At 43.6% G+C, this 22,918-nt stretch overlaps 1 protein-coding gene across 2 annotated transcripts in view; it reads right to left on the bottom strand.

Moving 5' to 3' along the window:
• Nucleotides 1–22,918, bottom strand: part of FNDC3B (fibronectin type III domain containing 3B) — a 420,792-nt gene that overhangs the window by 125,948 nt on the left and 271,926 nt on the right. Inside the window, exons 13-15 of one of the 2 annotated variants that reach the window (XM_040428242.1) lie at nucleotides 20,224–20,359; nucleotides 8,720–8,806; nucleotides 1,011–1,149 (exon numbers count right to left, since the gene is read on the bottom strand). In XM_040428242.1, coding sequence (XP_040284176.1) covers nucleotides 1,011–1,149; nucleotides 8,720–8,806; nucleotides 20,224–20,359 — 362 coding nt within the window. Of the gene's footprint in view, nucleotides 1–1,010; nucleotides 1,150–8,719; nucleotides 8,807–20,187; nucleotides 20,360–22,918 lie in introns of both variants that reach the window. The other variant, XM_040428241.1, reaches the window with a different exon arrangement.

Raw genomic sequence — 22,918 nt, 5'->3', positions numbered from 1 at the left:
GTGTCTCTCTACTACTTTCATCCCTGACACTTTTTAAAGGGGACATGAATGGCTACAGAGGTTGGTTGAGCACTTCTTTTGCAGAGGATCGTGGTACATGGTCTTGTAGGTAAAACTACACTAATAGCAGAAATATCATGCGGCCACTTAACAAGCTATTTGAAAAACTAGCCCACTGTGTGTATGGGGGGGAAATTGTCCATGTGTGGCAGCAGCTCTGTGGAGTAATATATATGTCTAAAAAACATATGCTAAATTTATAGACTGAAATCTCAAATTCTACAATTCCACAAGACACGGTTTTACGTAATCATGTCATTATGAAAAATAGATTGCTCCTCCATTTTTCAGTAACGAGAATGACAAGTGGCAAAGAAGACAGTAATAGGAGGGAAGCAATACACTGGAGACCAAAATAGTCCTGAAGTGGTCAAGGTAGAGAGGGGCCCTATTTAAGTTTTTGCATTTGACCCCAGGATTTCTTGATGCATCCCTGCCGGCTGCATTCGTTTTAGCAGTTCAATGTGGACTGAATAAAAACGCTGCAGACGCTGCACGGCAGGACTCCGGCCCCATGCACCGCGGCGCTTTCCTATGCATCCACAATAAATGTTATCATCATAACGCCTTGCTACAAACAATGTCCTGATCGTCTCCATACACAGCTCTTTATTATCCTCCCAAACTGCCAGGAACAGCATGGTCGGGAGCTGACTGCTGGTCTCTTATCTGTGAGCTCGATAAGGTTGGTGTCTGTCTGAATATGAATGAGATTCCATTTCAGTGGACATGTTTTCCAGTCACAGACATTTATTAAAATGCTACATCCGTCTTTATCTCTGCGCACTCTTCTATATGGTGTATTGCTTTGTATGAAGGCAATAATTCTCATGTGTGCTGCTACTTATAAGTATGCATTGAATTCTAGCACTCGGTGCATTCAGCTGCCAGAATAACATTATTAGGATGGATATACAACGATGGAGGCATGATGTGTATAGTGTACTTACCCCACTGAATGGTGAAGCCCTGTGCAGTGACAGCACCTTTAACTGCCGGTCGAGATGGAGGACCTGGCCGGTCCGGACTTGTGGTGCACACCAAGATTTCACTCGGATTGCTACTTCCTTCAACATTTGAGGCAATAAGCTGCAATATAGGCAGCAATAGGAGAAGATTAGACATGAAGTCATTTACTGTACAAAAGGAACACATTCCTGACATACAGCTATGGGGGCTTTAAGTGGTCAACTGGTCAGGAGAAGCCCTTTCAATAAAACCACCTACATTTCAGCCATGAATGTCATCTTGTGATTCGTGATATACTTTTAAATAGGCCCCATATGATCTGTATGGGCTTATTAAAAAATGTCAGACTTGAATTTACAGTTCATTTTATTATGAGAAACAAATGCAAGTTATAGCAATAAGCCCGGATACAAATTACAGCAAGACACCTTCTCTGCTTAACCGATAACCACATATAACAATGCCTTTAAAGGGATTCTGTCACCACATTTTACCCCCTACAGTAAAACATAGCTACTTGTAGGTCTCCCTGAGCTGCATTAAATGATGCCCTTACTAACTAATAGTCTTGATTTATTTCTTTATAAAATCGATTTTAGTGATAAGCTAATGACTTACATAAGGTGCCCAAGGTGCTCCATCCGGTGCTCAGCGCCGCCTTTCTGAGTCCAGTACCGCCTCAAATATAATATATTCAAGAGGCTGCGTGCTGAGCCTGTTTGAAATCCTACACACTGTAGTCTGCGCCCATCCGGACTACAGGTAATGGCATCGTCGAGCGAAGTGCGCATGCCGGCTCGGGGAGAACTACAAGTAGCCATGTTTTACTGTAGGGGTAAAATGTGGTGACAGAATCCCTTTAAAGTAAACTACTATCCCCAATACACTGTATCTGATGCCGTATTTTCTGTGTTATATTCTCATAGCATGCAGTAGATGATACGCACATAAATCAAATATAAATGACATACAAGCCTATTTCACAATTGTGCTATTGATTTCTATTTGTTTGAATAGAACGAAAATAGCAAAAGTGCCATATTCGCCACATAACTGATCCAAACAAATCCCATTACCTATAATGGGGTCTGTTTGGGTTCTGTTCTGGAGTCCACTTTATTAGTCCCATATGTAGCCTCCGACGCAGATGTACACAAGCTCTAAAAGGCATGCTTTGGGAAAAGGAAAACATATGGAGTCATTTTGCAAACTGGTGTAAAGTAGAACTGTCAAAAATGAAAGGTGAAATCTGATTGGTTGTGGGCAACTAAGCCAGTTCTACTTTACACCTGTTTGATAAATGACCCCAACATTTTCTGTATCTCCAGGGGAAAGAGAACCATCTTGCTTGGAGGCAATGCTCAATGGGAAAATAATGTGCAAAGAGGTATCTCCCAGGGACTAGCGACTCACGAGATAGTTCTCTTTCCCTCTTTGCATATTATTTTCTCCTGGAACTCTGCCTCTAGTCCAACCTCTGGGTCCCGCGCCTATTTCCAAAATGGGGCCCCCGTAGAGAATAAGAGCACACCACACATGCGTGGAGCGCTTTTACTGGAGAGACAGTACCTCCCTTAAGATGCATCCAAGACATCTCACTCAGCGAACCAGAACCCTATTCCCTACTGATGAGGGGGAAGCACCTTCAAACAGCAGTCTGCGGATTGATATATGGCTTGGCTATTTTCCTTTGTCATATTCCAAGGCTTGTTAAAAAGTTGGATTTTGACGCATAGGGAGCCACTGCCAAAAGGTGACGCTAGCAACAAGCTAGCTACCTCTTTCTGTAGGAGATACCTCTTTGCATATTATTTCTCATGGAGCATTGCCACTAAACCTGCATTTACACAACGGCCGTGTGACGGCTGTTTTCAGAACTACTGCAATCTATAAGGCTATTCACATGGCTGGTTTTAATAATGGACAGTGAATAGCGGCCGTCAAAAAAACAGGACATTTAGACTAAACTGCACCCATCTGATGGTCGGGAGGACTCACTCTGCACTGGAGGCAGCAGGACATGATGCTCCCAACGTGATTTGTTGGCACCTGGGGGCACTGTATGACGACCATTATTGCGACTGGGGGAACTGTATGGGGGCATACACTTGAACGTGAGGGAACATTTGCTTTTCACTGGAGGCAACATGACCTGCACTCCCAGAATGATGATGTCACATGAGCACGCTGGGAAAGTCCTGCTGCCTCCAGTGAGAAGCGAGTGTTCCCACCCGAGCAAGTGGAAGAAGTGAGTAATTAAGGGGGCATTACTTACACTGGGAGAAACTAAAGCCTGCATTACACCTGATGATTTTTTGGCAGATGATCGCTAACGAGTGTTCGTATGAATGCTCATTAGCGATCATTTTGCAGTATAATACTGCCACCGTATGCTCGTTCATCGAGCAATCCAAAATGATCGTTTGCAGGTGGCAGATTGTGGTGTCTAATCACGATCTGCCGCTGGCAAACCACTATACAGCGTGGGGATGAACGATGGCATTAGCGATTGCTCCACCCCATGCTGTAGAGGTGATCACTGCATGTAATAGCAGCTGTCTCCTCCGCTAGCGATTGCCGGGAGGGAACGCTGTGTGTACAGCCTTAAAGGGGGAATACTTATACTTGGGGCTTTTTAGATACTAGAGGCATTTGGGGGGCCACTGTATGTCCATGGGGCACCATGGGGCACCATGGGGGCCAGTATGTATACTGAGGGTACTGCAGGGATTAGGGTGTTAGAAAAAAAAAAAGACTATGAAATTCATCCCTTTTTAGTGGCCATTTTTATCGGCTGTTAAAAATGGAAGCAAAATTTATGAAAAACAGCCGGAGAGTTGCATCAGCAACCTGCCAGCCAATGATCGTCGCTGGCAGGTTGCTGATTTTTAAAAAATCGAATCACAAACCAGATAACAGATCATATTAGTAAATATGATCTGTTATATGGCTTCTCTGCTCCTCTGCTGGTCCTTTTCGTCGGTTGGATCCAGCAGAGGAGCAGACTTCACAGTGAGTACACCAAACAGCACACCTTAGCCCCAGATCACCCCCCTGCACCCCAATTAACCCTTTGATCACCCCTTTGATCGCCCTGTCAATCACTAGTGAAAGGAAAAAAAGTGATCAGTGTAAACTGTCACTTTTTTTTTTTCACTGGTATTGGCTGTTAGGTTTTAGGGATAGTTTAGGCCCCTTGGTTAGGTAGTTAGCGTAAGTTAGCGCCCACCCCACCGCACCGCAGTCACTTTTATTCGCTGATTAGCGTATCGCTAATCAGCATTTGTACTTTTATAGTATCTGTAAGTGATCAAAACTGATCACGGTCAGATCTATAATAGTATTAGTGTCACTTTAGTTCGCCCTCCACCCAAAACGCAGTGTTTGCCCGATCAGGCCTGATCGGTCGCCCACACGTGCGTTCACCCACGCCCGCCCCACCGCAGTGACAAAAAATTATTATTTTTTGATCACTGCACATTCACTTTACACGCACTGCGGCGATAAAAAAATCTGTTTTGATATTTTTTATCAACCGCAGCGGCCTCCGGTACTTCGCTAGCCTCCCCTTTGTAAGACAGGTTTGCTTTTTTTCTTGGGTAGTCTCAGGGAATACCCCTAAATTTAGTAGTCCAAAATGTCAAACAGGGGGTATTCTTCTGAAGAGGCCTACAGGATTCTGACCCAGTCGGATGAGGAGTGGGAACCCTCATCTGACGAATCTAGCGGGTCAGAATATGAACCTGTAGAAAGCAGTGGCTCTCTGACCCAAAGTTCGGACGAGGAGGTTGAGGTCCCTGGCAGCACCAGGCGTACCCGGCCCCGTGTCGCTAGACCACAGGTTACGCAGGATCCGCTTCAAGAGCAGCAGAGTGGGGCTGTCGCTGCCGGATCACGTGGTGAGGCATACACCAGCAGCGCAGCCCTTCCTGGACCTAGTACCAGCACTGCCGTACAACCTGGTGAAGTAGCGAGCACCAGAAGGGCAGTTGAAGCTGGTACGGTGGCACGTGCAGTAGTTACCCCGTCGCAGCCACCGCGCAGACAGGCCCGTAGACCCCCTAGAGTCCCTGAGGTGCTGGCAAACCCTGATTGATCAGACCCTGGAGCCGGTCGGTTGCCCTGACTACCTGGGGAGCAGTGGGAAGACAGTCTGGGACTTGGTGTCACCCTTATTCGGCAAGGGGTACCATCTTTATGTGGACAATTTTTACACAAGTGTGGCCCTCTTTAGGCATTTGTTTCTAGAACGGATTTGCGCCTGTGGCACCGCGCGAACTAGTCGCGTGGGCTTCCCCCAACGGCTTGTAACCACCCGTCTTGCAAGGGGGGAGAGGGCTGCCTTGTGTAACGAAGAACTGCTCGCGGTGAAATGGAGAGACAAGCGTGACGTTTACATGCTCTCCTCCATTCACGCAGACACGACAATCCAAATTGAAAGGGCAACCCGTGTCATTGAAAAGCCCCTCTCAGTCCACGACTATAATGCGCTCATGGGAGGGGTGGACTTCAATGACCAGATGTTGGCTCCCTATTTAGTTTCCCGCAGAACCAGACGCTGGTATAAGAAGGTGTCTGTATATTTAATTCAATTGGCGCTGTACAATAGTTTTGTTCTCTACAGTAAGGCTGGGAGAACAGGATCCTTCCTCAAATTCCAGGAAGAGATCATCGCGAACCTCCTTTATCCAGGAGGTTCCGTGGCCCCATCCACCAGTGTAGTTAGCCGTCTACACGAGCGACATTTCCCCAGTGTCGTTGCTGGTACCTCAACCCAACCGCCACCCCGAAAAAAATGTTGTGTCTGTAGCAGGAGTGGAATAAGGCGTGAAACCCGCTATTTCTGTCCTGACTGCCCTGACCACCCTGCCCTATGCTTAGGTGAGTGTTTCCGGAAGTACCACACACAGGTACACCTAGCATAGGGATTGCATCTCACAGGACAGGCACACAGGGCTATTAGGGCCCTTTTACTCACAGCTGCTGCAAACCTCTCCTTTCACCTGGGATAAAGTGCATAACGTACTTCGCCACATCTTTGGGCGATTTGCGCTTTGCACATTGTCCCATGGGGAAGGAGAGGTTTGTTCTATAAAGGTAAAAAAAACTAAACAAAAAAAAAATTACCGGTAAGTAAAAAGTTACAAAAGTTAAAAAAAGTTAATATGTTCTGTTCTAAAGTTAATAAAGTTATTGCTTTGCGGCCTGGTTTTTTCTTTTTTTTTTTTTTACCTTTCAGGTGGACCAACCGATCGACTAGCTGCAGCACTGATGTGCATTCGGACAGAAGCATTGCGCTGCTGTCAGATTACACGCAAGTCGGTGTATGCGGCGCTGCAAGACGAGATTTCTCCTCTGCAGTAAAAGATACGTTTGCCGAGGCATATGAGCTGAGGAGGTGGCGGTGTTCATATACTTTGGCAAACACTTTGTATATATATAAAAAAAATCCCGGCAATGATTTATTCATCCACATCGATTGATGTGAATGGAGAAATCGGGTTTGCCAGGGCATACGAGCTAAGTGGGCATGGATGTTGGGCGGAGCTCCTATGTCCTGGCAGATGCCTTTCCCCTCCTTTTTCTTTTTTTGGCAGAGATTTTTTCATCCACATTGATTGATGCGAATGAAGAAATCTGTGCCGTTCATTTTTTTCTTTCAGCCCAGCGGCTGAACGGAAAAAAAAAATCTCATTACCTGTATGCTCAATATAAGGAGAATAGCAGAAACTCCTAATGCTGGGCATACATGTAATGATTGCGGAGACCCTCAAATGCCAGGGCAGTACAAACACCCACAAATAAACCATTTTGGAAAGAAGACACCCAAGGTATTCGCTGAGGGGCATATTGAGTCCATGAAAGATTGAAATTTTTGTCCCAAGTTAGCGGAAAGGGAGACTTTGTGAGAAAAAAAATAAAAAAATCAATTTCCGCTAACTTGTGCCAAAATTTTTTTTTTTTCTATGAACTCGCCATGCCCCTCATTGAATACCTTGGGGTGTCTTCTTTCCAAAATGGGGTCACATGTGGGGTATTTATACTGCCCTGGCATTTTAGGGGCCCCAAAGCGTGAGAAGAAGTCTGGTATCAAATGTCTAAAAATGCCCTCCTAAAAGGAATTTGGGCCCCTTTGCCCACCTAGGCTGCAAAAAAGTGTCACACATGTGGTATCTCCGTATTCAGTAGAAGTTGGGGAATGTGTTTTGGGGTGTCTTTTTACATATACCCATGCTGGGTGAGATAAATATCTTGGTCAAATGCCAACTTTGTATCAAAAAATGGGAAAAAAGTTGTCTTTTGCCAAGATATTTCTCTCACCCAGCATGGGTATATGTAAAATGACACCCCAAAACACATTCCCCAACTTCTACTGAGTACGGAGATACCAGATGTGTGACACTTTTTTGCAGCCTAGGTGGGCAAAGGGGCCCATATTCCAAAGAGCACCTTTCGGATTTCACTCGTCATTTTTTACAGAATTTGATTTCAAACTCCTTACCACACATTTGGGCCCCTAGAATGCCAGGGCAGTATAACTACCCCACAAGTGACCCCATTTTGGAAAGAAGAGACCCCAAGGTATTCGCTGATGGGCATGGCGAGTTCATGGAAGTTTTTATTTTTTGTCACAAGTTAGGAAATATGAGACTTTGTATGAAAAAAAAAAAAAAAAAAAATCATCATTTTCCACTAACTTGTGACATAAAATAAAAAATTCTAGGAACTCGCCATACCCCTCACGGAATACCTTGGGGTGTCTTCTTTCCAAAATGGGGTCACTGGGGGGTAGTTATACTGCCCTGGCATTCTAGGGGCCCAAATGTGTGGTAAGGAGTTTGAAATCAAATTCTGTAAAAAATGACGAGTGAAATCCGAAAGGTGCTCTTTGGAATATGGGCCCCTTTGCCCACCTAGGCTGCAAAAAAGTGTCACACATCTGGTATCTCCGTACTCAGTAGAAGTTGGGGAATGTGTTTTGGGGTGTCATTTTACATATACCCATGCTGGGTGAGAGAAATATCTTGGCAAAAGACAACTTTTCCATTTTTTATACAAAGTTGGCATTTGACCAGATATTTCTCTCACCCAGCAATGGGAATTAGTTTGTTGACTGTTGTTGGTTTGTTAATTATATGTTTTATATTTATGGGATGATATATGTAAAAGACACCCCAAAACACATTCCCCAACTTCTACTGAATACGGAGATACCAGATCTGTGACACTTTTTTGCAGCCTAGGTGGGCAAAGGGGCCCATATTCCAAAGAGCACCTTTCGGATTTCACTCGTCATTTTTTACAGAATTTGATTTCAAACTCCTTACCATTAAAATGGATAGAGAGAAAATGGATGCACACTAGGATTCAAAATGGTCATGAAAAACTGACAGTTTATAAGTTTTTTTCCACTGTCGTGTGCATGTACCCTTAAGGTATTGATGACGTATGCACTAAACAAATCTGGTTTGATATTAGTAAATTAAATTTTTCTGCTGAAGCATTTAATAGGTATCAAACCTCATTAAAACTTTTACATAATATAATGATACACAGACATTACACAGTATTTTACAAATTAAGAATAAAATACACTCATAGATAAAAAAAACCACAAAAATACTTAGAATAAAATATACCGAACAATGCCATCTGCTGGTGCTTCAGTCCTTTTGGACTCAAGACTTACCCTAAATTTGTATTGTGTGCTTCTTTGGAGATTATTCACAGTACATGTTAATTCTTCTCCAGTGTATGTAGGTTGAAATACACTGTCCTAAAACCATAACATGACAAAACACATAACAAGTTTTATTAAAACAAATGAAATATCAAGTTTTACCATATATTATAAAGTTATTATAAGTAAAGACAGTCTAATATGATAGAATAACAAGTATGTACAAGCTGCGCAGACAGACACTGCTACATATCCTAATAATGTACAGTACAGACCAAAAGTTTGGACACCTTCTCATTCAAAGAGTTTTCTTTATTTTCATGACTATGAAGGCATCAAAACTATGAATTAACACATGTGGAATTATATACATAACAAACAAGTGTGAAACAACTGAAAATATGTCATATTCTAGGTTCTTCAAAGTAGCCACCTTTTGCTTTGATTACTGCTTTGCACACTCTTGGCATTCTCTTGATGAGCTTCAAGAGGTAGTCCCCTGAAATGGTTTTCACTTCACAGGTGTGCCATGTCAGGTTTAATAAGTGGGATTTCTTGCCTTATAAATGGGGTTGGGACCATCAGTTGCGTTGAGGAGAAGTCAGGTGGATACACAGCTGATAGTCCTACTGAATAGACTGTTAGAATTTGTATTATGGCAAGAAAAAAGCAGCTAAGTAAAGAAAAACGAGTGGCCATCATTACTTTAAGTAATGAAGGTCAGTCAGTCAGCCGAAAAATTGGGAAAACTTTGAAAGTAAGGGCTATTTGACCATGAAGGAGAGTGATGGGGTGCTGCGCCAGATGACCTGGCCTCCACAGTCACCGGACCTGAACCCATTCGAGATGGTTTGGGGTGAGCTGGACCGCAGAGTGAAGGCAAAAGGGCCAACAAGTGCTAAGCATCTCTGGGAACTCCTTCAAGACTGTTGGAAGACCATTTCAGGGGACTACCTCTTGAAGCTCATCAAGAGAATGCCAAGAGTGTGCAAAGCAGTAATCAAAGCAAAAGGTGGCTACTTTGAAGAACCTAGAATATGACATATTTTCAGTTGTTTCACACTTGTTTGTTATGTATATAAGTCCACATGTGTTAATTCATAGTTTTGATGTTTTCATAGTCATGAAAATAAAGAAAACTCTTTGAATGAGAAGGTGTGTCCAAACTTTTGGTCTGTACTGTATATAGACATCATGTTGGCAGCTGCTGGAGACCTTTTTCTATTATACAGAGCAGAGAGCTAAGAATGGCTTCAGCTATAGATGACATGCGATAACTAAGTGTAGCACTTGAATGGGTGTAATGTGCGCCCACCCTGCCGGTCAGTTTATCTTGAGGAATTGTGAAATTCACAGATAAGATGAGACAATCCCTGTAACTGTAGGAGGCACAGAGGTTCTAGTCACAATCGTTGTCCAATTCCTAGGGGTATTATGGGAAAACCACTTTATCATTGATCAGAGTCCTTTAATTAGAAAATCCTGTACAAAAATATGGAAAGGCAGAGTGTGCGAATCACATCATGGCAGAACAACATACATTCCTCAACACTGACAATGCAACACCAAGGACAAGCTGTAAAGTTATGCAAATTGAGGTAGTAGCAGGTGTCGCAAAGATCTGCAGACGATCAAATTTTTAATCACCTAGCTCCAATCTGTGGCATGTGGGAAGGACAAAAAAAGCCAAATTGAAAGCAATTTTTTTTTAGCCACATGAAACCTCAAAAATCAAATCGAGTCGTGTGGGCTGATTGTGCGATGTCTCCTGTTCATCACCACTTGTCATAAACTGAGAGGGACAGAATCCTTGAACTGAGAGACCTTGGTTTATCACTTCAGCAGATCGCTCCACGTCTAGGCGGAGATGTCAGTACTGTTCAGTGTTACGAGTCCTACTGGTTGGGAGAATGACGACAAACTGGAATGACAGCAAGAGGTGTATAGAGGTAAACCTCTGCACGGATGGATCATCCGATTAGAAGAATGGTGTGTAGTGATCCAATCTGTACTGCAAGTGTAACTGGACATCACGTCCCAAACCTAGGATGGCAAACACTGTCTACACCAACCTTCAAGTCTAGCTAGAATTGCAGAGTACCGGATTAGCCAGAAAAAAAACCTATGTGATGTTGAACACTTTTGTGTTAATAAATACCTTTATTGGCTGACCAGCAAAAATCATATTGCAAGCTTTCAGAGCACAGAGGCTCCTTGTTCAGGTAAGATTACAAGTGAATCTTGCTTTTGAATGGATTAGGCAGTGGCTGATGGACAGGCAACAGAGGGTTGTAGTCAATGGAGTATATTCAGACCAAGGTCTTGTTACCAGTGGGGTACCTCAGGGATCTGTTCTGGGACCCATATTGTTTAATATCTTTATCAGCGAAATTGCAGAAGGCCTCGATGGTAAGGTGTGTCTTTTTGCTGATGACACAAAGATTTGTAACAGGGTTGATGTTCCTGGAGGGATACACCAAATGGAAAAGGATTTAGGAAAACTAGAGGAATGGTCAAAAATCTGGCAACTAAAATTTAATGTTGATAAGTGCAAGATAATGCACCTGGGGCATAAAAACCCAAGAGCAGAATATACAATCAGTGATACAGTCCTAACCTCAGTATCTGAGGAAGGGGATTTAGGGGTCATTATTTCAGAAGACTTAAAGGTAGGCAGACAATGTCATAGAGCAGCAGGAAATGCTAGCAGAATGCTTGGGTGTATAGGGAGAGGCATTACCAGTAGAAAGAGGGAGGTGCTCATGCCGCTCTACAGAGCACTAGTGAGACCTCATTTGGAGTATTGTGCTCAGTACTGGAGACCATATCTCCAGAAGGATATTGATATTTTGGAGAGAGTTCAGAGAAGAGCTACTAAACTAGTACATGGATTGCAGGATAAAACTTACCAGGAAAGATTAAAGGACCCTAAGGGTCCATTCACACGTCCGCAATTTTGTTCCGCATTTTGCGGAACGGAATTGCGGACGCATTCATTTCTATGGGGCAGCACGATTTGCTGCCCGGATCCGGAATTGCGGATCCGCACTTTTGGGTACGCAATTCCGATCCCGAAAAAAATAGAACATGTCCTATTCTTGTCCGGAATTGCGGACAAGAAAAGGCATTTTCTATGAGAATGCCGGCGATGTGCGGTCCGCAAAATGCGGAACGCACATCGCCGATGTCCATGTATTGCGGATGCACGGATCCGTGGATCCGCAAAACACACACGGACGTGTGAATGGACCCTAACATGTATAGCTTGGAAGAAAGACAAGACAGAGGGGATATGATAGAAACTTTTAAATACATAAAGGGAATCAACAAGGTAAAAGAGGGGAGAATATTTAAAAGAAGAAAAACTGCTACAAGAGGACATAGTTTTAAATTAGAGGAGCAAAGGTTTAAAAGTAATATCAGGAAGTATTACTTTACTGAGAGAGTAGTGGATGCATGGAATAGCCTTCCTGCAGAAGTGGTAGCTGCAAATACCGTGAAGGAGTTCAAGCATGCATGGGATAGGCATAAGGCCATCCTTCATATAAGATAGGGCCAGGGGCTATTCATAGTATTCAGTATATTGGGCAGACTAGATGGGCCAAATGGTTCTTATCTGCCGACACATTCTATGTTTCTATGAATGACTGGTGATGCTAGGGAGGTTGGTCACCATCGCGGCCTGCTATTGGCTGCTCCCCCCGTCGCCAGATGCTTTGATCCGCACGACAGGGAGATTCAGTGGCGGCTGCTCAGGGATCCCGAGGGATGTGGGTGCTGGGGACCCAGTTAGTATTGTCTATAGGAGGGGCTCGGCCATTGTAGGGGTGAAGGGGGGGGGGGTATTTCTACTATTGGATAACCCCTTTAAGGGTGTATTAGACAGCCCGATTTAACAGGCGATTGTAACCCCTTTAAGGGTGTATTAGACAGCCCGATTAAACAGGCGATTGTCGGGAAGTAAGCTTTCCTTCTAGACAATCACCTGCTCGCTAGTGGAGGAGACAGCTGCTCTTACATCCAGTGAATCTCTGGTGCCTCAGTCTTCGTGGTTGTTTGTATGCCAAGAGAGATAATTCCAGAAATATTTATTTTAGGTCTGTTGTCTTTGTTCAATATGTGTTGGATATCCACCGTAATCTCCATAGGATGCTCATATGGGGGCTGTACTTGACTACTAATGGCACCCTGCTGTTGTCCTCCTTTTTCCTGTACTTCAAGAGACTACCCATTAGAATTCTTGTGGCCCTATTTATTTGCTTATCCATAACCAGTAGATAATATATATGTTGTTGGCCAATAAAGGACATAGGTCTACGCGCCAGACTTCCAGCAACATGTGTTCCACTGACCTCATACTAGAGCTCCCAGAAAGTATCATGGTGTACAGCAAGAATAATAATGGAGGCCGAACTGGAGGTCTATCCGCTTCAGCCACGAGCCTTGTTTTTGTCTTAGATGCAATAACAGCCAGAGATTGATCTGGAGACCATGTCGTCAATGCTGTGAACAGGACTTTACCAGGGAACATTACACCAGTCCTATGGTGTGAGGTGGCAGGTACGGTAGGTAATTGCATTTCAGGTACACTATGCGTTACATTGTTTTGGTTGTGGAACTTGTGGTCATTTCTAAAAAGTGTCCCAGGAGCCGTTTGTCAACAAGAAAACACCAGGTCGCATGTTGCTTGTGCTACTGGTCGCAGCCTGTGTGGCCTAAATGTGCTACCATGGCCTGCAGCCTCACCAGACATGTGGGACATCATTAATTGGCAATTGCAAAGGAAGCTGCCTGATGATTTGTGTGTCCAAGAGCATTCAACATGGCAGAACATTCCTCAAACAATCAAGAATAACCTCACTGATAGCTTGCCAAGGCATGTAAGTGCGTGTACAGTATCTCTAAACGTGGCGATTATACTTGATACTGAATAAATTGAGATGTTTTGAATATTTTGTTTCTATTTTTTATCATCTGCATATCATTAACATGTCTATCGATCCCTTGATTTCCATAATTCCACGACTTTTCCTTATTGGTGTTGCACTTTCAATGTTGTTGAGTGTATAAAAAAGTATAATGTGAAGGAAGGGGATTGATCAAGCCGTGCACTCCAGAATTCAGACTCCAAAAAGACGCAAAAACAAAAAAAACATTTTGCATTTTTACACTTCTCATGCTAGTTCTGAAATGTGGGTGGGAAAGTGGATGTCATTAGTCCTCTTGCACACGACAGTGTGTCCCCCGTGGCCATTCACTTAAATGGGTCGGCAAATCAGGAGATGCTGTGCGGAACGGAACCACGGAACAGAAGCACTACGGAGTGCTTTTGTAGGGTTCCGTGCTTCCGTTCCGAAAAAAAGATAAAACTTGTCCTATCTTTTTGCGGAACGGACGGATCGTGGATCCCGCAGCACGGGCATGGGCAGCATACGTTCGTGTGTAAGAGGCCTTAGCCTGTGAAATGCCTTCACACATGGCAGATTTTGTGGCTGAAAATTCTGCGACTGAAAATGAGTTCCATTTATTTGAATAAGGCTTCATGCACACGGCCGTTGTTTGGGTCCGCATCCGAGCAGCCGTTTTGGCTGCTCGGATGCCGACCCATTCACTTCAATTGCTCTGTACCGTGGCCCCGCTAAAAAAAATATAACATGTCCTATTCTTGTCCGTGCTTTGCGGACAAGAATAGGCATTTATATTGAAGGCTGTCCGTGCCGTTCCGCAAATTCGGGAATGCGCACGGACTCCATCCGTGTTTTGCGGATCCGCGATTTGCAGACCGCAAAAACACACCACAGTCGTGTGCATGACGCCTAAGGCAGCAAGCACATGGATTTCTGCAAGCTCCATTAAGGTGAATGGAACTGATTTTCAGTCGCGGAATTTTGTGCCGCAAAATCGGCCGTGTGTGAAGGTGCTCTAAGGAGTTCTCAATCCTGTAGATACTTATGACCTATTCTGATCAGTTGATCAGCTGTTTTCAGCAGCCGCCAGTGGCAGATTTATCAAATTCGAATTTTTGGTCTAGAAAAAGCAGTAACATCTCAAATACTAGCCATTGGAAGCACCTGATTTATCAAAAGACTGTGTGACATTTGCGAAATTTTACCCAAATTGCAGCAAAGCAGACTCCTGCAAAACGGACTTTCAAAATTTCCCTCTTAAATCTCTTCCAGTATATTTTGCAAAGATTATACTGGTGTACTCCAGTCTCCCTTACATTCTGTCCGGGCACTTGCTGAAGCATGAGTTACCACATTAGTAACCATATAAACAGCCTTATCAGCACTGAACATGTTAGTAATGGGAGCTGCTCCTGCTAGTACAATCGTGTTCACTACACCTCTGCTTGCATTTAACCATATCTCTATTATTTTCAAAGGGTGATTTCACCCTATATCTTTTTTACGAAAATACCACATTTTTATCAACTTGTTTTTTTTTTATATAAAACACTGTTACATGTATTTTTTTTGCTCCCATGGCATATATATATTTTTTTGGAGCATGCTCTAGGTGTAGTATTTTTTTCAGATGTTTTCCCATATACCGTACTTCTCTATAGGGAAAAAAAAGAACAAAAGCTGTGCGATTAAAAACCTCAAAAATTAATTTCATGGCATTTATCAAGCGATAAAAAACAAAAGCCCATAATGTGGCAGCACCCTCACATAGTCCTATTGACCCTGATATTTCTGCCCTTATATTACCAGGGTTCAGATCTGAGACAGTACAGTTTGGGACATTGGAAGCACAGTACAGGTTCACATAGCGTAATTATGGATCCAAGCTGTATAAAGACCACCAGAAAAATCTATGGGCCCATACTGGACCTCCGATTTCTTATTGATGTTACTTTTGTTAAGGAGTCATACAGAATCTGTGAGGAAAAATAATGTGGCAAGTATTCCCCTCCTAGATGCATTGCTTCTAGGGTAGAATACAGACTTGTATGGAATCACTATAAATTGACATAAGAAGTACCCATGACTCCATAATTTCGAACCATACGGATGCAGTGTGCATGATGTCTAATACACAGTTATGCTAGTCCCGTAGTAAGGTACACTAGGTCTAATAATAAGTCATGATCTCCTGTTCTGTACAGGTAACTTTTCAGTAGCTATTATCCTCACAGGCAAAATTACAATGACAGATATCACCTCTGTATAGATAACACAGGATCCACCATTCACATTAGGTGACATCACTGCTTATCAGCTTCCTCCTGACCTCTGCACAGGTCACAGAGCAGGCCTAGAAAACTCTCCCATAGAAGTCAATGGGGTCAGCTCCGGACCATTGTGTCTGTGGCCCATGTGGCTGCTCTCAAAGGACAAGAAGTCAATGGGGTCAGCTCCGGACCATTGTGTCTGTGGCCCATGTGGCTGCTCTCAAAGGACAAGAAGTCTTAACATATTTTAGGACCAGTGGTCAGTGTGAAAATCGCAGCACAGGGGAATGAATTATCTAGAGACTTGACGAAGACAATTATTTCACTGCATTACAGAGCTCTGCCATTTAACGAGGTGGAGTCTCTGACACTGTCCATTCATCGTGGACAGCATAAGAAGAGCGGAAGACATATTAAGTGCTAATACTCTAGGTGATTACCTGTAGCACTGCATAAGGCTACTTTCACACTCGCGTTTGGTGAGGATCCGTCATGGATCTGCACAGACGGATCCGTTTAGATAATACAACCATCTGCGTCCGTTCAGAACAGATCCGTTTGTATTATCTGTAACATAGCCAAGACGGATCCGTCATGAATACCATTGAAAGTCAATGGACGACGGATCAGTTTTCTATTGTGCCAGATTGTGTCATAGAAAACGGATCTGTCCCCATTGACTTACATTGTGTGCCAGGACGGTTGGCTCAGTTTCATCAGAAGGACACCAAAACACTGTAAGCAGCATTTTGGTGTCCGTCTCCAAAGCAAAATGGTGACTGACCTGATGCAAACTGATAGATTCTGAGTGGATCCTTTTCCATTCAGAATGCATTAGGGCAAAACTGACCCGTTTTGGACCGCTTGTGAGAGCCCTGAACGGATCTCACAAACGGAAAGTCAAAACGCCTGTGTGAAAGTAGCCTAAGGCCCCTTTCACACGGGCGAGTATTCCACGCGGATGCGATGCGTGAGTTGAATGCATTGCACCCGCACTGAATACCGACCCATTCATTTCTATGGGGCTGTTCAGATGAGCGGTGATTTTCACGCATCACTTATGCGTTGCGTGAAAATCGCAGCATGCTCTTTTGAAGTGAATGGGGTTGCGTGAAAATCGCAAGCATCCGCAAGCAAGTGCGGATGCAGTGCGATTTTCACGCACGGTTGCTAGGAGACGATCGGGATGGAGACCCGATCATTATTATTTTCCCTTATAACATGGTTATAAGGGAAAATAATAGCATTCTGAATACAGAATGCAAAGTAAAATAGCACTGGAGGGGTTAAAAAAAATATATATTTTTAACTCACCTTAATCCACTTGCTCGCGTAGCCCGGCTTCTCCTTCTGTCTCCTTTGTTGAATAGGACCTGTGGTGAGCATTGAATACAGTTACAGGACCTTTGATGACGTCACTCCAGTCATCACATGGTACGTCACATGATCTTTTACCATGGTGATGGATCATGCGATGACCGGAGTGACGTCATCAAAGGTCCTTTACCCAGGTCCTAAAGAAAGAATACACAAGGAGAAGCCGGGCTGCGCTATCAAGTGGACTAAGGTGTCCGCCTGCTGAGCGGAGCGGAGGCTGAACGCCGCCAGACTGATGCATTCTCAGCGGATCCGCATCCATTCAGAATGCATTAGGGCTGGACGGATGCGTTCGGGGCCGCTTGTGAGCCCCTTCAAACGGAGCTCACAAGCGGAGCCCCGAACGCTAGTATGAAAGTAGCCTTATAAGGGAAAATAATACAATCTACAGAACACCGATCCCAAGCCCGAACTTCTGTGAAGAAGTTTGGGTTTGGGTACCAAACATGCGTGATTTTTCTCACGCGAGTGCAAAACGCATTACAGTGTTTTGCACTCGCGCGGAAAAATCGCGGGTGTTCCCGCAACGCACCCGGACATTTTCCCGCAACGCCCGTGTGAAAGGGGCCTAAAGGGTGCAATAATTTTTACACACATGGATTAGACACATCCTTTATGTTATTGAAAGGGTTCTCTGGGAATTTCAAATGGCTGCCAGCAACCTGTCCTACAATATGAACAGGACTGTTTGCCTCCACTTGCAAAGCTGCCTAGGGGGTGAGGGGTAGAGTCGCCCCACACACCATGCTCTGGCATTTGTATGGTATCTCACAAAACTGAGTACAACCCTCAAATTTTTGTAAATGTTTTATTATATCTTTCCATGGGACAACACTGAAGAAATGAAAGAATAGGTCATCAGTATCAGATCCTTGGGGGTCCGACACCCAGATGCCCCGCCGATCAGCTGTTTGTGAGTGCCGGGGCCTTCTCCGTGGTCACCAAGCACATTGCTGTACATTTGATAGCGGCTGTGCTTGGTATCGCAGCTCAGCTCCATTCACTTCTATGGGGCTGAGCTGTGACCAATGAATGTGTCGCCACTGGCCTAGGGAAAGCTGCGAGAAGGCAGTGGCGCCACTATGAGCGAACAGTGATCGGCGGGGGTCCCTTGGAAAACACCTTTAAGTGAGTATTCATCCCACTGACCACATAATCCCACTATATAATGAAAATAGACCATAAAAATGACTACCATTAAAAAACAAAAGGAGCTTGGTACAGCTTATCTGTAATGACTTGTCCCTAAGTTATAAACCAGTAAATGATTGACTGCTTCATCTTCTCCCAGTCATGCCTCATACATTACATGTTTCCAGTGCAATGAACAATGTAGATGGCCATTGGACTGATAGAGAAAAACAGATGCCCAGCAGGAACAGATCCATCCATCCACAGAGCAACTAACTTGCTTCCTTCTTCATACCATAGAAAAAACGTACGTAATGACTACGCCAGATGTGTGGACACTTGCAGAACAAGAGCACAGATCATAATGCCATTTTCTAACATTTTACTCAAAGCAGAAGCACAGTTTTAAGGGTACAATCTGATGCCAAAGTTTTTTTTTTGCGGAACCATGGCAGCAAAAACGGCAAAGCAGCAATATCAATATGAGCTCCTCCTGATTTTTTTTACACCAATTGTGGTATGGATTTGCAGCGCATTTCTTCCTATACATTGCATTCAAATCTGCATTGCATTCTGCTTGCATTTCAACTGCGTTTTTTACTCACCACATGGATGACATTTGTTTAAATTTTACCAACTTCTCTACCTCTGTAAAATGCTGCGGAATTCTTGCCCGTAATTCCAGTGGAAAATCTCCAGCACGTATGCCCTGTGTACCCTAATGGGAGTTTTCGGGTGTACAGGAAAAAGTACTGAAACACTTTAGGAGAGTCGTATCAACCCCCTACTTCAGAAAACTGCTTACAAAAAGCTTAAAAAAATAGCAAGCTACTGCTTTGCAACTTTTTAAACACTATTTGTGCAAAAAATTTTGTTCTAAAGGCATTTTTCCAAAAATCAGGTGCGACGTTGGTCCGGTGTGGGACAGGGCCATCGGCCCTGGCAGAAGTATCATCATTTAAACAGGTTTTCCAGGATTTTGATACTGATGACCTATCTGGAGGATAGGTCATTAGTATCTGATCGGTAGGGGTTGGACACCCAGGACCCCCGCTGATCACCTGTTTGAGAAGGCACTTGCACACTGGTGAGTGCTGAGACCTTCGTGCTTACCAAGCATAACACCGTACTTTGTATAGCGGCTGTGCTTGGTATCACACTTAGCCTCATTGAAATAAATAGGGCTGAGCGTCATACCGAGCACAGCCGCAATACAATGTACGGTGCTGTGCCTGTTAAGCACGAAGGCCTCAGCACTCACCAGTGTGCAAGTGCCTTCTCAAACAACTGATCCCAGGACCCCCACAAATCAGATACTGAGGTCCTATCCTGGGGATAGGTCCTTAGTATCAAAATCCCAGAAAACCCCTTTAGATGATGAATGAAATCGACACCAGTTACAAGCAGCACGGTGGCTCAGTGGTTAGCACTGGTGCCTTGCAGAGCTCGTGTACTGGGTTCGAATTTGACCAAGGACAACATCTGCACAGAGTTTGTATGTTCTCCCCGTGTTTGCGTGAGTTTCCTCTAGGTACTCCGGTTTCCTCCCACACTCCAAAGACATACTGATAGGAACTTAGATTGTGAGCCCCATGGGAGACAGCGAGTGATGTAAATGTCTGTAAAGCGCTGTGGAACATGTTGGTGCTATACAGGTAAGTAAACTAAATACATTGTATTATTTCTATTTTCACGGAGAGGGACTGACACCTATTGCCAGTACCAGACCTTGTTAAATCAATCATTTCTTCAATGAGAAAGCCATAAGAAACAAGGCAAGTATTTAACGTACGGTATCCTCCTGAATCTCCAGCGTGTATGAAATCACCTCTTCTGGAAAACATCCCTCTGGCCTCGTCCAGTGGAGACTTATCCATGTAATTCCAGCTCTAATAAGCTTCGGTGCTGCGGGTGTAGGAGGGATATTGCCTGATGTGCAGTACACAACCTCTTGGCTGTACTCACTATGAATAGACAAGAGACACCTCAATGAGTTGGTTGTTTACTATGCATACCTTAATGAAATCAGCAGTTTATTTAATCTATCCTTCCAAAGTAACCAGCCATGGGAAGACACCTCATCCTGACAAGTAAGCCAATGCTTGATGAGAAGAACAAGACACTGATTATTCTACTCTGACCCTTACAAATTCCTTTCTTCTTTTAGAACTAACATTTGGGCATTTCTTATTTACTGATCTCAAAATACACTCATTAAGATCATTTTCTGCAGTCGTCAAAGCACAGTTTCCCGAAAGTGAAAAAAAAAAAAAAAACATGGCAGCCTGGACACTGCTGAAGCCTTCCAGGCCTGTAACGGTAAGTCCCTGCTGCTCTGTGCATGAGGCAAAGCGCAGCAGGGGCAGTGTAAACATCCTATTCACTCTAATAGATCTCTATTTGGGTGAATAGGACAAGGGATCAAAAGGGATCAACAGTTAATAAATAAAAAGTTAAAAAAAAAAAAAAACATCAAAAAGTTTAAATCACCCCCCTTTCCCAATGTTACATATAAAAATATATAAACAAAAAATAAGCATATTAGGTATCACTGTGTCCAAAAATGTCAGAATTATTAAAATATAAAAAATTCTCCTGTGCGGTGAACTCCGTAATGGAAAAACAAGTGATTCGCCATTTTTAAGTCCTCTTGTCCCCCCAAAAAAATCGATGGGCTCCCTCACCCACAGCAAACCCCTTCTATGTCGCGGTCATCGCTGACCGTGGCATAGAAGAGGTTAATGCGTCGGAATCTGTGTTTTCACCAATGCTGCCGCATACAGCAAAGGTCTGGCTAACGGGAGCAGTCGGTCCCTTGCAGCTGATCGGGCGGGCGCAGCTCCTGCACCCGCCCGATCAGCGGGCCGTAAGAGTACGGCGCTGGGCGGCAAGTCACGTCCCGCTGCGCCGTACTATTACACTGCTGGTCGAGAAGGGGTTAAACTGGTGTAAAGTAAAACTGGTTTAGTTGCCCATAGCAACCAATAAGACTTCACCTTTCATTTTCCAAAGGAGCTGGCCAAAAGGAAAGGTGAAATCGGATTTGTTTCTATTGGCAACTAAGCCATTTCTACTTTACACCAGTTTGATAAATGACCCCCAGAATGTTTGAAATCTTTGCTAATGTATTGAAAAGGAAAAACTAAAATCTTGCATTGACATATTGTGAGTATTCAGACCCTTTACTCTGTACTTTGTTAAAGTACTTTTGGCCGCAATTACAACCTCCAATCTTCTTGGGTATGATGCAACAAGGTTTGCACGGGGTGGATGAGGACAGTCCATGGACAGCCATTTTCAATAGGGTTGAAGTAATGACTCTGGCTGTGCTGGTCAAGGACATTCACAGAGTTATCCCTATTCCTCTCCTGTGTTGTCTTGGCTATGTGCTTAGGGTCATTGTCTTGTCGGAAGGTAAACCTTCGGCCCAGAGCACTCTAGATCAGGTTTTCATCAAGAATATCTCTGTACTTTGCTCCATTTAACTTTCCCTCAACCATGCCCAGTCTCCTTGTCCCAGCTACTAAAAAACAGCCCCGCAGCATGATGCTGCCATTATCATGCTTCACTGTATAGATGGTGTTGTGGCAGTGATGAGCAGTGCCTGGTTTCTTCCAAAAATGATGCTTAGAATTGAGGACTAAATTTTCATTCTTGGTTTCATCATGCTACAGAATCTTGTTTCTCACTGTCTTAGAGTATTTTAGGTGTTTTTTTCTGCAAATTCCAGATGGCTTTAATGTGTCTTTTATTGAGGAGAGGCTTCTTTCTGACCACTCTGCCATAAAACTCAAATTGGTGGAGTGCTGCAGTGATGGTTGACCTTCTGGAATTTTATCCCAACTGCACACAGATTCTTTAGAGCTTAGCAAGAGTGACCATTGGGTTCTTGGTCACCTCTTTTCCAAAGCCCTCCTCCCCGGATTATTTATTTTGGTAAGGCGACCAGCTAAAGGAAGAGTCTTGGTTGTTCCAAACTTCCATTTAAGAATTATTGAGGCCACTATGCTCTTGGGAACTTTCAGTGTAGCAGAAATTTTTTGTACCCTTCTCGAGATCTGTGCCTCCACACAATCCCGTCTTTGAGCTCCATAGACATTTCTTTCCTCCTTATGGCTTGGTTTTTACTCTGAGTTTCTACACCTTCATTGGAGTCCACCTGTGGTAAATTCAGTTTATTGGACGTGATTTGGAAAGATATTCCCTTTTCTATATAAGGTCTCACAGCCGATAATGCACATCAAAGATGATCAAGAGAAATGGGAAGCACCCAGAATTAAATTTCAAGTGTCATAACAAAGGGTCAGAATTCCATGCAAAATTTTCGTTTTTCCTTTTTAATAAATTTGCTAACATTTTTAAAATTATGTTTTCACTTTCTCATTATAGGACATTGGGTGTAGATTGGTGAGGGAAAACATGTTTTTTTTTATTTTTTATTTTAGTCAAGGCTGCAACATAATGAACTGTTAAAAAAGTGAAAAGGTCTGAAGACTTTACGAATGCACTGTATCTCTCTATCT

The sequence above is a fragment of the Bufo bufo genome, chromosome 4, assembly GCF_905171765.1.
Source record: "Bufo bufo chromosome 4, aBufBuf1.1, whole genome shotgun sequence".
Lineage (NCBI taxonomy): Eukaryota > Metazoa > Chordata > Amphibia > Anura > Bufonidae > Bufo > Bufo bufo.
This window is presented reverse-complemented; position numbering and strand designations above follow the sequence as displayed.